We start from the raw sequence: 15,715 nt of genomic DNA on the forward strand, positions 1-15,715 counted from the left end.
GGTTTTCATACATAAATCACAAGAAGATATAAAGTTAAACATAAATTTTGTGCTTTCTCTTATAAGTAAGACTTGTAAAACCTGTAAAGGTGAAAATATTTTGGCACAAGTCTGTAATTATTAGTTCCAAAAAGGCCTAAAGACAACCTTATAGGTAGGAATTACTGAGAATGCATTCAGAGCCTATACCCAGCAAATATAAAACATGTTATTTTACATTGAAAATTGGCTTCAAAATTTTCTCTAAAAAAAAAATTGAGAGCTGACTTTCTATACAGCCTGGTCTTTCATAAAATGAACTTAACAAAAATTTACAACTAAGAATGTGCTCTAGTTACAAAGCTTTGTTTTATACACACAAGAAACTCAAAATATACAGATATAATACTCAAAGATACAACAGAATGTGTATGTCAATCAACAGATCTTACAATACAAATATATTAAAAACATACACTTTACATGGATGTCTTCTAAAGAACATAACAGACTTTTGTTCATTTTATATATAGAAATGATAGATCTGAAGGAATACATGTTATTGAATCATTGAAGTTAAACATAAATGATTTATTAAAGAAAGCTTACCAATATTTTTGACGTATAAGCACAATTCACAGAAATTCCTGTCACAAGATAGGACAAAATATTTGGTGGAATAGCTTCTGGTTCAGGAACCTTTTTATAATGCTTTTCATTTATGTAAGCTTGAACAACTGTCATTCTGTTCATTGTCAATGTTCCTGTCTTATCTGAACAAATAGCTGTAGCATTTCCCATGGTTTCACAAGCATCCAGATGCCTTACTAAGTTATTATCTTTCATCATTTTCTACAGTGACCACAACAAGACAAAACAAAAACTGGAGTTAAGGTACATATAAAACCAATCATCTTGTTACAGTAAAACTATATAATCAGAGTTAAAACACTCTGCCTTATATAAAAGTGCTGGATAAATTTTTGCATATTTGACCTATTCCAATAAGCTAAAGAGAGTACTAACTTTTCCGTGCCTTAAATCACTTTACTGAATAACAAGCTAGTAAGGACAAATACCTGCACCTATACACAAAATTTTATTGACTATGTTCCTCCAAGAGGATCAGGTGAGTGTGCTTACATTTTAAGAACAATACCTGTCTGTACTATAGGCGCAATGGCACTTACAATAGTGTAAGACAAAGGACTAAGTATCCCATTAAGTAGAAAATAAAATTCCTGTATCAATCTTCAAGGAAAAAGTAGCTTTAATCGGGTAAAATGAAGAGCCTGCACACATGTAGTTGCTTTTTCTTTTTTTTAACTTTAACAGACTGAATAAATACACCACAGCCATGACCAGATCATTTTTACCTACTGCATATGCTAGTAGATTTGACTGCTATTTTCCTTTTTAGGATCGAAGTATTCCTTACCAGTTTCTCTCATTTACAACTAAAAAAGATCATTTCTAAAAAAGTAAGAGTTTTCACAAAGAGTATTTTAAAATATATTATGAATAATTCTTAATGCATATGTAGAATGGAGGAAAACCTATAGAGTTCTTCTACAAATTGTAGTTTTATTTTTCTTGTGACTACTAATACGCAAAATAGCGGAAAAAACCAGTTCCTCGAAGAAATAAATTTGTGGAAGAGAACTATATAGTTCTCAAATTATTTGTGACTTGCATATTTAAATATTAAAAGAATGAAGTCCATAGCAAAGAAAATGTAAAATCTTGTGAAACACTGTAGGATCTGTAAAGACTGCTGTAGTGAAAGGAACAGTAATTGGTAACATTAGGGCTAAAGAGACATGTAACAAAAATTTAACATTAGTTAAAATGTTCCCATTTATGCTCCATTCAAGGAACACAAACCAACCTGTTCATGTATTGCTGACTGAATGAGAAGTTAATGTCATTAATAATTTCAAGATGAACTTCTAACAGTATTGGTAAAATGACTGATCACTGTGTCTAAAACATGTATTTACACCAATTATTTCTAAGTATTTTAATACATCAATAAAGACAAGTAGAGCGTTTCCATGTATTTTACCATTTCTTTGCTATTTTCCCCTTTTATTTTTAAAAAAAATATTAAATGCCTGAAAAGAAAATATATGCATATAAAAAGCAAAAAACATTCTTATGACAGGTCTACTATAAAATATCTTACTGAAAATGTGTATGCCAGAGCAGAAACTATTTCTCACTGTAGACAACTGTTAAAGAACTGCTAATTAACATTTTAAAACTTATGAGGTCACCATTTTTCGATTAAATATAAAATTTTACCTGTAAAACCATATTAGAAGAAAGATCAAGTTGAATGCTTGAAAAACCAACTGAGGCTTTAAACACAGTATGTCTACTTACTAACCTTGACTGAATAAGCCAGTGAAATAGTGACTGCGAGTGGGAGACCTTCTGGCACTGCAACCACTAACACTGTAACTCCAATAATAAAGAACTTCACAAAATATTGTATGTAAATCGGTGTGCACTCAGCAAGCCATGGTCTCTTCTGAACCCAGAAGGTATCAATTACAAAATATAATACTAAAATGATAACGGTGATGGCAGACATCAACAGACCTTTTAGGATAGAAAAAAAGAGAAATGCAATTATTTAAGTATTCCAGACACTATTACACATTAGCCCCTGTAAACTGTTGTAACTGATTCTATATTTAGTATATGTGCTGCCAAAGCGAGCACGTGGTTCCATATTTGTATTTCTCGCTGAACTTTTTGCCCTCGATTACTAGATACTGTCATACTAATACTCTGCTTGTAAGTATAGCCTTAATCTTTTATATTTTATAGTATAGCCTTGAATTGGGAGAAAAGTATTTATGATTCTCAGAATTAATTTATGTTCTGTATTCTACTAAGGCATAGTAATAGGCAATGACAAAGAAATACCAAAGGCTTAGCATAAGCTGGTGCTTTATCCTCAATAGGTAACTTGTCTAATACTCAAAGAGAAGCCAGTAAGGATGTGGTAAGTAGCAAAGCTTGCAATTAAATACTCAACCCTATGTTTAAAACACACACTCATAGACACACACACGTAATATTTGAAGTGACCCTATAAGGAGTCAATATTACAAATGGGTTACACTGTTACAAGTGCAAATATTTGTTATTAGACAATGAGCTTACTGAAGATAGAAGCAAAAACTTCCAACATACTTCTGGAAATAGCAGAATGATGCAATGTAAGTGATTTTAATAATTACGCTGATTTATCCACATAGCATTCTTTCAAAAACGTGATAATGCTGGGGGCATGCTCTGCTTTTTTTCCTAAAGAGTAGATCTAGTAACAGATGTCTGTCTTCTAATGATATTTAGAAAAACACAAGTAATTATTTTTCATAAATAGCCAGCAAAATGATGAACAAAATATGTAATAAAATTTCTCTTCATAATTGGATAATTTGTACTGAATAAATTCATGGTAATCTTTTGCTCTCTACTGCTGCAGAAATTCAGAGAAATTTAGAGTGCCCGGCTTTGTAAAATAGGCAAATTCTGACCTGACCACTTACTAGCTAGCTGACAAGAGGACAACTACCTTTAACACAAAAGTAACAGCCCCAATGATATTATGAATATCTACAGTAACTCCAAGAACCAGGTACTTCATAATAAAAAAATTTTAACACCCTTTATACTGTATCAAAAGATAATTTTTTTTTTTTTTTGTCTTTTTGAGACAGGGTCTCACTATGTAGTTCAGTATGGCCTTGAGCTCACTTTGTAGCCCAGGCTGGTCTCGAACTCACAACAATCCTCCTGCCTCAGCCTCCTGAGTGCTGGGATTACAGGCGTGCGCCACCACGCCCGGCCCCAAAACATAATTTTTAAAGTGAAGAATGTGCTTATTTTAAAACAAAACACTTCTATGTATCATACCTGCTTTGCCAATCTGAACAGCCAGTTTTGTTAGCTTCCCTTGTAAAACAGATTTTTCCTTTTTTGGCAAATTTGCTTTCTTTTTGTCTTTTTCATCACCATCTCCACCATCTTCACTCTTTAATGGCTGCATTTCCATGGCTGCACCGTCCTGAGCTTTTGCTACATTTAAGAGCATATACCATGTTAAGGCCCTTTAAAGGTACATATCACTATTAATATTTTGAAGCAATTTTTAAAAATTCACTTCTTATAGACAATAGAAAAAGTATAAACACTTAGCTGAGTGTGTGAATTTGAGTGTGTCACGCTTATCAATAAAACAATAATGACATGAAGTCGTAAAACTGTAGCAGACATGAGAATGTCACACTAGGTGAGGAGGATGAGACTTAAGAATGAGAGGGTCTTTGAGAAATAAGCAGTTCTAAACATTTTTCTTATAAATCCATCAGGTAATTTATGACTGGAAATGTACAGCATCATGTATAACCGTATGTATGGATTCACAGGCTCTCAAACACAGGCTGGGAATGTAGCTCCATGGTAGAGCGCTTGTGCAGCATGCACGAAGCCCAGGGTTCAATCCCAAGTATCACCAAACAAACAAACACAGCTTTACATGGTATGTTGTTTCTTAGGCATTTCTGCATCTAGTACGTATTAAATACCATTTAAAATATATTACAAAATTTAAAATGTTTATGTGGAGAAGTCCCTTTATGAGCTTACTACCATAGATTGTAATTAAAATCTTAACATTGTAGAGACAGCATGACTAAGGCACTGGCAGGAAGAGAGGTTAATCCAAGTTAAGAAACACTGTTGATGTTCCCTGCCACACGAATCCCTAATTTTGGACAGAAATAGTACACAGTAGATCTATTTTTGGTTATAATAAAAACAAGCTAACTACGTTTATCTGACTGAATTTACCTTTGTTGCGGTTCTCAATAGCTCCATCTTGTTTCTTATCTGTAGGAACAAAATGGGAATTAAAGCTTTCCAAAGAAATGAATACAGCTCTGTTAAATTATGCAAAGGTAGTTCACGTTTCTGTAACAGAATGGTTATACAATAACAGGGGTGTGTGTGTGTGAAAACATCTGGCTTGTAATGTCAATCACTCCCTAGGTCTTAACTTGGGAATGCGCCAAAGTAACTTGGGGCATCTATCTGCATTTAATTTCTTCGTAAGACTTTACTCTTGTATAAGCTGTAATAAACCCAAATATGGTACAAGAGATTTTCAAACTAAATACAGACATTCACTAAGAAAGCAGCAAAGGAAAAAGGACAGGGAGGCAGTAATGTTCTAAGACATCACACACACACAAGGGCTTCTGGCGGGAGTGAGAACAAAAAAAGTGTGTTAAAGACAGGAAAGGCAAGTTAGTAAAACTAGAATACAAAACAGAATAAGCCAGTTGAGGTAATGCTCCAGGTTATCTTAGATTTGAAAACACAGAAAGATGAATTGCCTGGAGCAATAATGTAATCAAGAAGGACACAGGTCTATTATTTGGAATAGGCAGTGTATTAAAAAAGACCAAAAAGCAGCAGAACCATTCAGCTTATTTTGTTTCAACTTCTCTATCAAGAAGAACTATCTCCAAACTGGAAAATGTGGAACAAATATGTTCAGAAGGAATAGAAGCTCAGGATAGATGAGGAGATAGTAAGAGAATACCCTGCTACTTGAAATGAGTTCAAGTCCGGAGAGACCAGGTAACGTACTCTAGGCTGTGGAGGGAACTGAGACAGATTACCCTGGGCTGCTTTTTGAGTAGCTGCCAAAGCAGTCAAGAGAATAAAGAAAGGCTGACGGCCATTATGAAAAGAAAAGAAAAAGAAAAAGAAAAAGACAATGAGTGAGATGTTAATTCCTGGTAATATCCTGGAATGGATTAAGAAAAACACCTATACAAGACATTAGGGGAAAAAGGTGCTTACTGGAAAGGACACTGTGGGGCCAACAAGAATGAAGTAACGATACAAGCTTCCCTTCCTTTGTAAATGGGTCTGGTGATTTTTAACTCCTATACATTACAATGGAGCAGAGTGAAGATGGTTATTTGTCAGTTACTAATGTGCTGACCTGGACCAAGTTACAAAACCTCCACAGGCCTCACATTATTCCTCACTAAAGAGTAAGTCTTTATCTCATGTGGGTGTGAGGATCAATGAAATGGAGCACTTAGGGCACTTCATAATCACTGTTACTGGTTTAATGGTTACACTCCACTTGGCCTTAAGAGACTATGGAGGCGTGCTGCGGGCTACCTCGAGGAGTGGGTCAGGAGAACCTAGAAATATGGGGCTCACCACTCTCATCTGCAGTCAAACTTTTCAGATAGTTTTGACTGCAAGAAGGATTTTATACTGAAATATACAATTCAAAAAACAAAACAACCTACCCATATATTAAAACTGCTTTAGGGACTAGACTAGAAGTATAGCTCAGTGGCAGATCACTTGCCTGGCATGTGTAAGAAGCCCAGGGTTTGAATCCAGGAGAGCACCACTACCACCACCTTCACCACTGCCCACATCCCCCGCAAAAAGAAAAAAAAAAAAGCAGTGCTGCAATTATAGCAAAGTAAGATTTTTAACTTTTGAAAGGGTAACAGTGAATGACTTCTGGGGGTGACCCTGAATGGGAGAGAAATGTGATACGGCAGACACTGAGAAGCAGGGGGTCTTTTAAAAGCGGTACGCCTCCCAACTAAGAGACTGTGACCTGTTTCCATATGTGTGATAGAGTTTTGTGCAAGATCTCTGTGGATAAACTATATGGTCACTGAGTTTGTTGACTGATAGATAACTTGGTGGGACAGCAGTTATCCCTCCAATGGATCAAAATAAGAAGTCTTGATATCTAATAATGGGCTGAATATAAGAACAAGTGTAAAGGTGAAGTCTTAGTCTTGTGTTCAATAAGCCAATGGCTTAAGTACAGAATGAAATCTGAGTAGTATAATATCTGAAAAAGATTAAAAGTTCGACGAGACCAAAATATGATATGACTGACAAAGAAAGCTACTACTGAAGAAGAAAAAACAAAAAACACAAATAGGAAGTGAGAGTTCTACTCATTCTGCTGATTAAGTGGCAGAAAAGTATTAAAACTAGAGAGGAAACAGAATAAAGGCACAGAAGTATTCAAGCACATGCTGACTCTGTCTGGCTATGGTGGAGACTGTTGTATTGACTGAAGACCCTTAATGGACTTAAGTCTGGAAGAGAAAACTCTCTTTTAAATACTATTACTCTAAATTACAATTTTGGGACATTCTCAGTAGAATTTTTTTATATTAGACTCTCCTGAAAGAATGTGTTTCCTGTATCAGTTCTTGCGATCTAGTGGTTCTATTTCCAAATACCAATTCTTGGAGCAGGGCTGTGGATATAGCTCAGCAGTACAAGTATAGCTCCCTGGCAAGCGCAAGGTCCTGAGCTCGATTCCCGGTACCAAAACCACCACCACCACCACCAACAACAACAAACCCACAGACAATTCTTGGAGCAAACTGCTCTTCTTACTTTTCTTTTCCTTTTTCTTCTCATCTTTCTTCTCTTCCTCTTCACCTCCAGCTCCAAGTAAGGTAAAGATAATTCCAGTTTGAGAATTTACACCTACAGCAGTAACTACCATTCTTCCAGAACCTTCCATTACATGAGTACCTAAAACAGAAAACTTTGTAAAAATTTCGACAGGCTTCTTTCCTACCACCACATTTTAAAACCGTTTCTGAAATCCTCAATATTTAATAAAATGGTGCTTAATGTTTTATGTATCTGTGCAACCAGATACATGCAATTGAAAGCTCACTGTATCACTTACTGTGTGATATTGGGCACATTATAACATTAATTTCTCGTCTGTAAAACGGGAAAACAGTACTTATAGAAATATAGTGCAATTGACATTTTTAAACAAGTCTATAAATGTAAAGTGCTTAGCATGCTCTTTTGGATTTGCAGGGGTTGAAAGAATGCTTATTATTATTAATTATAATGTAAGGTATGAGGGATATGTCTCTGAGGAACACACTGTTTACAAAGAAATGTGCTTATAATCAAAAGAATTCCATAGCAATAAATATCGTATTTCCCACACTCAAATCCCAACCTCTATCTAACCCAGGCTTTCATCCTACCCTGCCTTGTCCCCTAACAAGTCCCTCTGCTTTTTCAGTTCACCTGGAAATCTGTTTTCCTACAGTGTGATTTCATCATATGCCTCTTGTGGCTCAAAACCTTCTAATTCTACATTGCCTAACGGATTACAGTCTAATATCTTTTTGGGATCAACCAAGCTTTAAAATTTTCTCATCCACTACTCCAGCATAAAATTTCACCATAAAAACTTAGGGAGTAGAAGTCTGACTGTATTCCTTACAGAGATCTTGCAAGTTGGCAGGGATTATTATTCTTATTTTCTAGAAACTTGCCTGAGGTTATATATCTACGAGTTCACAAGGTAAAGATTCAATCCAGCTTCATCAGAGGACAAAGCGTATATTTTTCCTATAAGAAGTTTGCTTACAGTTCTCAAACTTTTACATGCATATCTTTGCATTCTTCCTTCCTCACTAAAAGGTTTCCCAACCCATTCAGATTTCAATATTTTTGTTAATTTTAATCAGACTTCCAAACTTTTACTGGATAAACTCTCCTGTACAGTCATCACTTACTACACTTATCTCTCAGTTAATCTTCCAGAAGGCAGGTCTGCAGCACCTACCACCATCTTATGTATCAAATCACTACTCAGAGGTTGTCTGCTAAATAAGATGGTAATACATATGTACTTACTCCTGTACTTAAGGATTTATATTCGGTTATTAATTAACAAGTAATTTATCCAGTATGAACTTGCAGGTGTTTGATTTTCTTGCTTTTAAAAACCTATATTCTGAATATTTGGTGATTAGATTTGTTAAGAGTGAAAATGCAAAAGAAAGAAGAAATGAAATACTCAGTACTATATACACAGACATTTGCTTCTAATAATTCTTGCTTTCTGCAGACTTCAATTTTTGTGTTCTGGTCTTGTTTAGCAGTTAACATACTCAGGCAAAATAAAATACTTTTTGTTCAGGTCATATTCTCCCCAATAACTTCATACTGCTTTTAAAAATCTAAAGTTAAGATGCCAAGAACAGCACTGAGAGATGGCATCATCAGTAAATTTAAAAATAAATGTATGGCATGTCTGTTAGTGCATTTCTGGAACACGGAAAGAAATGCAAAAAAACTTTCCTACAGCGATAAGAGACTCTACAAAGCTATTTCAGTCTCTTCTCAAAAACGGAAAATTTAAGAGTTCTCTTGGTACACTTGGTACATCAGGAAGCTGAGTCTACAATAAAACTAACCAATCATCTATGTTAAAATACAAAGGGACCAAAGTTCAGTAGAAGGAAATCAACCTGAACAGCTAAGCACTACGTAAATACGCTAGATCTATATAAGGTCCACAAACTCTCGAACCATGTATTCAGCAAATGCAACACAACAGAAGACTCATTTTGTCAAATACCATGGCTCGCTCAGTTAATGTGGTGCTAAGGTATGACTGTATACCCTTCTCTCCTTTGGAAAGATTATAGATTCTACGTGATTAACATATAATGGAATATAGTTCAGACACAATGACTGCCTGACAAGCATGTAGTCCTGAGTTTGAATCCCAGTACCATAAGAAAGTAAATGTTGGGTGTGGTGGCACACACCTGCAATCCCAGCACTCAGGAGGTTGAGGCAGGAGGATCGTTGCAAGTTTGAGGCCACCCTGGGCTACATAAGTGAGTTCAAGACCAGCTTAAACTGCATAGTGAGACCTTGTCTCAAAAAGATCACCCCCCCCCAAAAAAAAACCATGGCAAAGAATAAGTAAAACAATTATTTAAATACGTTAAATTATTTAAATATATTATCTCTGTACATACAAAGTATTTTTATTTAATATGAACTACAAAAGCCTAGCAATACAAAAATTTTAAATAGAGAATGACTATTCTAAGGAGTGCAGGATATTAAAGATATGCAAATCTCGAGGTTTTTTGGGATAATATGTAAGTGTATATAACAACTGGAACTTTATCCTACTTTAAAGTGATGTTTATTAAATGTATATACAGATAATACTATGATTTTTTACAGTAAATTTTGGAGGTTTATACACAGGTTATCTACTGTGATTTTTTTTTTTCCAGTAGGCTTTTTATCACACATCTACAGATCTTGAAAAGGTTCTCCTCCCATGTTGTAATCACAAGTATGACTTTGGTTTTAGAAAAATCATGTTCAACCAATATAAAGCTCACAGAGAAGGACTGAAAAAATAATAGCTGTCAAGTTAGTAAATAGTTAAATCAGCTGTAATCCTCTGACAGTGTATAAAATGTTAGTATTCCATTAATATCTGATAGTGATAATAAAGACAAATAGAAAATATTTGGCTTCTCCCACACACTAGTATAAATTCAATCTAACATAGTTCTGATAAATAATTTCATAATTCTGTAAAGACTAGTGGCAAAGCAGAAAAACCAATTCAAATCTGAAGAATTAGCATGCTTTGGGAGTTAATTTGTGGTTTCCTGGTTTCCTCACATTCAGTGTTTTAGAAGGCATCTTGTAATTTTTTGCACATTCCCTTGTTTTATTTCCAATACACTTTAGTCCAACTTATCACAATTAAGCTATGACAAGAGGCTCCCACACAGACATTTATTCTCCTTTTCAAACAGTACCCTCATCTATGTGAACCCCTTTTCCACTCCTAGGACATGACTTCTTACACCGCACACGTTCATTTCTGACTAGAAGATGTGAGTGCTCTTCCTTTACCTACTGTGTGTGAGTCATATAACCTTAGATAAACAATTCAAACCTCAGATTCACTCAACAGTTAAATAAGGGAATAAGATTAGGTAAACTTTAAAGATTTTATCAGTTCTCTAAAAAAAACAAACAAACCCACTATCTTTTGTATGTCCAATAGTAATTCATGAAGACTAGTCATTCTTTTCTACTTCAACAGGCCTTAAGAATAAATGTGAAAAAGAAAAGCAGAACAATTCAAAAAATGCTGCAGTTTTATCATTACACTAACATTAACGCTGACTTTCAAATCTCTGATTTATTTGGACTCGGGTTACTCATTTATAAAATACAGTTCTGGATGCAGAGACTTGCACTATCTCTATCATTTTATAAAGTCTCAAGATTGTACAGATATGGTAGCATTAAATACTGATTTCATATTACTAGCCGACAGGGAAGTAGCTACATATGCTGAAAACAGTACAAAGCTATGAGGGAGGAAAGAGCTCAATGTTTACAGAAGAAACTCAGACCTGATAGAAGTAGCGGATCCTTATCTAAAGACTTCTTAACATGATCAGATTCACCAGTCAATGAGCTTTCATCAATTTTAAGATCATTGCCTTGAATAAGTATACCATCAGCTGGAAGAAGATCACCTACAACAAAAAGCAGTAAGACACTAAACTATAAAGGAGGTTATATAATAATTTTACATTCCGAGTCAGATGTACTGCTTGTTTTTACTTACCATATTTCACTTGAGCAATATCTCCAACAGTAATGTCAGCTACAGGAATCTGAATGACTTGACCACCCCTGATGACGGTGAACTTCTGTTCCTGCTCAATTCGACTTTGCAAACCTCTAAACTGCTTTTCCTTACTCCAATCGTTAAAAGCTGTTACTAATACCACACACACCACTGACAACAGGATTGCGGCTCCTTCAATCCAGCCAGTTTCACCTTCACCTTCTTCCTCCCCGACAGAAACTTCTCCACAAACTATTTGGAAAGAAAGAAAATGTTTATTAAGACAAAAAAAAAAAAAAGAAAAATGAAAGAAAGAAAGGGTCTGAACTGGTGATAAAAACAGAAATCTAAACAGTATTTTCATGTTATTTTTTACTCCCATCATAAATACTATATTCATTTCAAAGCATTCCACAAGGACATGAGTGCTTCACTGTGACATTTTAAGTTCCTTGCCTCTGAGCATCTCAGTCTTAGGACAGATACTGCAGGGTACTAATTAAGAATAAGCATATTACAGGAGATCAAATCTTGGCCTGAAAGCAATCACAGAATTATTATCATGAGTTTGGTTGTACTGCAATAAATTGAGTATTACCATACAGTGAGCCCTATGAATTTTTGGCTTCCTACTACATATAAAAATATAAAAATATTATGTTTATTCTACACTGTACTCTACTGAGAATAAAGTAGTATTATCTTAAAAATGTACACATCTTAATTTTAAAATATTTTGTTAGAAGTGCTAATGAGTATCTAACATCCAAGTCACTAATTTTTTCCTGGTGGAAGGTCCTTTGATGCTGACAGCTACAGGGTGGTGGCCGCTGAAGGCTGAAGTTGTAGTGGCAGGATCTTCTCTCCCCGCAGCCCCAGCCCTGGGGACTAAACCCAGGGTCTGTGCACTGAGGTATGCCCCCAGCCCTTCTGTATTTTTTAACAGAGGGTTTTGTTATGGAACTAAATTGCCCAGGCTGAGCCTGAATTGTTGTTCTCCAGTCCCACCCTCCTGACTGCTGGGATTACAGGTGTGTGATGCAGTCTACCAATCTGACGCCCTCACTGCCACATCTGGTTGAGTCCATTTTTTCAAATAAGACAGCGATGAGGCTTTGCCACAGCAACAGACTATTCTTTTAACAAAGGATTTTTCTATAAGATTTGATGCTGTTTGACATTAAAGTAGATCATAAAATTTTATCAATTAAGTTTGTATAAAATATTCTACATCAATTATCACTTCAACAAAGTTCACAGTATCTTCACCAGAAGTGGATCTATCTCGAAAAACTACTTCCTTTGCTGACTGATAAGAAGCAACTTCTCCATTCAATCTCTGCCATGAGATTTCAGCAATTCAGTCAAATCTTCAGTGTCTACTTCTAATTCCAGTCCTCCTGTTTCCTCTACCTTTGTAATTACTTCTTTCACTGAAGTGGGTACCCCTCAATCATCCATGAGAGTTGGAGTCAACTGCTTCCAAACTCCTATTAATGTTGATATTTTGACTTTCTCCCATAACTTTAGCATTATTTCTGAAATTTTCAATTTACACAGATCCATCAAATGGGCCACTACTGATAACCTCAGGAGCCTTATTAAATGTAATTCTTACATATTAAGATTGGAAGGTCAAAATTACTCCTTGATCCATGGACTGCAGAATGGATGTGTTAGCAGATGTGAAACAACATTTACTTTATTGTATACTTCATCAGAGCTCCTCATCAGAGAGCAAGAGCACTGTCTATGAACATAAATCTTCTGAAAAGGATTTTCCCCCTAAGCAGTGAATTCTGAACAGTGGGCTAATACTCAGTAAACCATATTGTAAGGAGATGTGCTGCCATCCAGGCCTTGGTTTTCCATGTACAGGAAGAATACAGTCACTGCTTAAGGATTTAGTAGAATTCTTAAGGAATTTTGATACAGTAAATGAGCTTCAACTTAAAGTTACAATTGCACTACGCTCTAACAAAACAGCCTTTTCTTTGAAGCCAGGCATTAAGTTCTCTCCAGCTATGGAAGTACAGTACTAGATTGCATCTTCTTCCAATATAAGCTTGTTTTATCTACATTGAAAATCTGTTTAGTGTAGCCACCTTCAGCAATTATCTTAGTCAGATCTCTGGCAGACTTGCTGCAGCTTAAGTAACAGCACTTGCTGCTTCCCCTTGCACTTTCTTTCACAGAGGATTCCTTCTGTAAACCTCACGAATTAATCTCAGCTAGCTTCCAGTTCTTTCTTTGCAGTTTCCTCATTTCTCTTTGCCTTCACAAAATTGATGTGATCTAGGACCTTGCTCTGGATTAGACTGGCTTACAGAAGTGTGGTGGGTTCAACACTCTATCTAGACCACTAAAACTTTCTCTGTATTAGAAAATAAGGTTACTTCGCTGTTATCACCCTGTTTTTATTAGAGTAACATTTCTGATTTCCTGTAAGAACTGTGCCTTTGCATTCACAACCAGGCTAAATGCACAAGAGGTCAAGCTTGCAGCCTATCTTGCCTCTGACATACTCTGTTCATTAAACTTAACCCTGTCTAGCTTTTGACTTAAAGATGTGCTACTCTTTCTTCACTTGAACATACACAGGCTATTGTAGAAAGCCTAACTGGCCTCATTTCAATATTATTGTCTCAAGGAATAGAGAGCCTATTGACTATTGAGGATCATTCTATATAACTGTCAGGGGAAAATAATTCCATAATTAAATTGATTAGGGCTTGTCTGAGGCCTACTGTCTTGTCCTGTGAGCTAGCTATAGTATGTGGGAGCATGATTCTCGTGTGCCTCTGGTCACAGCTGAAGCCTCAAGGGTCCTGTGATGCTGTGACACCCCAGAGCAAGCTTACATCAGTGAGGACATCCTGGTTCCTGGAGGACCCACTTGTAATAATAACAGGGTTATACCTTAGGGAAAGGACAAACTCTGTATTAACTAGTCACCACTTCCCATCGTCCTCATCAACCCCAAGATTTTCATCAGCATTAGACCACCATCACCTGTTAAGTCATCTCAAGTCATCCACTGCCCACTGAGTCATCGAGCTCTGAGTCTTGAGACTTCCGCTAATCCTTTCTACCACTGTATACACCCAAGAAATAGTGGCTGGCTTGGAGTGTCTTTGTCTCTGATCTTCCTCAGGCACTGACCTCCCAGCCCCCACCATGTATTACTAAATTTTTCTCTGTTTTCTTATTCTTTCACTCCAACCCTCATACAGGCAGTTCCCCAATATACCACACACCAACATCGTTTTGGTTAAGTTTGCTGTCTTATGTGGATGTGATTTATGGTACCCCAAAACAATTACAATAGCAACATCCAAGACCACTCGTCACAGGTCACCATAACAGATAAAAGTAACAATGAGGAAGTATGAAATGCTGTGAGAATTTCAAAATGTGATGCATGGACAAAAAAAAAAGCACATGCTGCTGGAAAAATGATGCCAATGGCCAAATGACTTGTCTGACACAGGGCAGTCACAAACCTTCAATTTGTAAAAATGAAAAAATACAGTATCTGTGAAACACAACAAAGTGAAGTGCAGTAAAACAAGGTATGCCTGTACTTACGTTTGAGGCTTGGTTTCTTTATTTGTCAAACTAGGAATCCACCACCTATCTCAGAGTTGCTGTGAGGTAAATGTGAGAACACTTGTAAAGCAGTGGCTTGCCTATCCTTCACACTCATCCAATGGTTAGCACTATTATTATACAGGGTGGGCCTGACACACACGGAAAGTATTGTGCATAATACTTATTAGAGCAACTTTACCGCACCGTGCTCAAAGCTTTACCTTTACAACATGAAAACCTGAACAAAGTGCTATTTGGTAATTCAACTGTATGAGCATTTACTAGGTGCCAAAGCACTATTTCAGGAGCCTGGGAAATGGTAATAAGACACACAAGATATCACTCTTTTTGGAGTCCATAATCAGATTGGTAGGTGATAAGAGAAGGTGGGAAATTCAAATAAGACATGAATAATTAATTTCAAATATCTATAAATGCCACAAAGAAAAAAAGACATGGTATTTGATGCTCTCAAATGAATAAAGAGGGCTAACTGAAGTTACATGAGCCAAGGAAGCCCCTGGAAGTATCCACGACTTTTGGAATAGGAGCCAAATGTATACAGGGAACCAGCCTTACAGATCTAAGGAACAGAATTCCAGGGAGATATTAAAATCAGTATAAATG

The 15,715-nt window shown here is 36.1% G+C and overlaps 1 protein-coding gene across 4 annotated transcripts in view; it reads right to left on the reverse strand.

The window, feature by feature from the left end:
• Positions 1–15,715, reverse strand: part of Atp2b1 (ATPase, Ca++ transporting, plasma membrane 1) — a 59,892-nt gene that overhangs the window by 26,880 nt on the left and 17,297 nt on the right. For all 4 annotated transcript variants that reach the window (XM_013518195.1, XM_005374440.1, XM_005374438.1 and 1 more), the window contains exons 3-9: positions 11,495–11,749; positions 11,277–11,402; positions 7,453–7,593; positions 4,846–4,884; positions 3,910–4,071; positions 2,369–2,583; positions 589–831 (exon numbers count right to left, since the gene is read on the reverse strand). In XM_013518195.1, the coding sequence (XP_013373649.1) occupies positions 589–831; positions 2,369–2,583; positions 3,910–4,071; positions 4,846–4,884; positions 7,453–7,593; positions 11,277–11,402; positions 11,495–11,749 (1,181 nt within the window). The remainder of the gene's footprint in view (positions 1–588; positions 832–2,368; positions 2,584–3,909; positions 4,072–4,845; positions 4,885–7,452; positions 7,594–11,276; positions 11,403–11,494; positions 11,750–15,715) is intronic.

Source organism: Chinchilla lanigera, unplaced genomic scaffold (genome assembly GCF_000276665.1).
Source record: "Chinchilla lanigera isolate Chin_1 unplaced genomic scaffold, ChiLan1.0 scaffold00004, whole genome shotgun sequence".
NCBI lineage: Eukaryota > Metazoa > Chordata > Mammalia > Rodentia > Chinchillidae > Chinchilla > Chinchilla lanigera.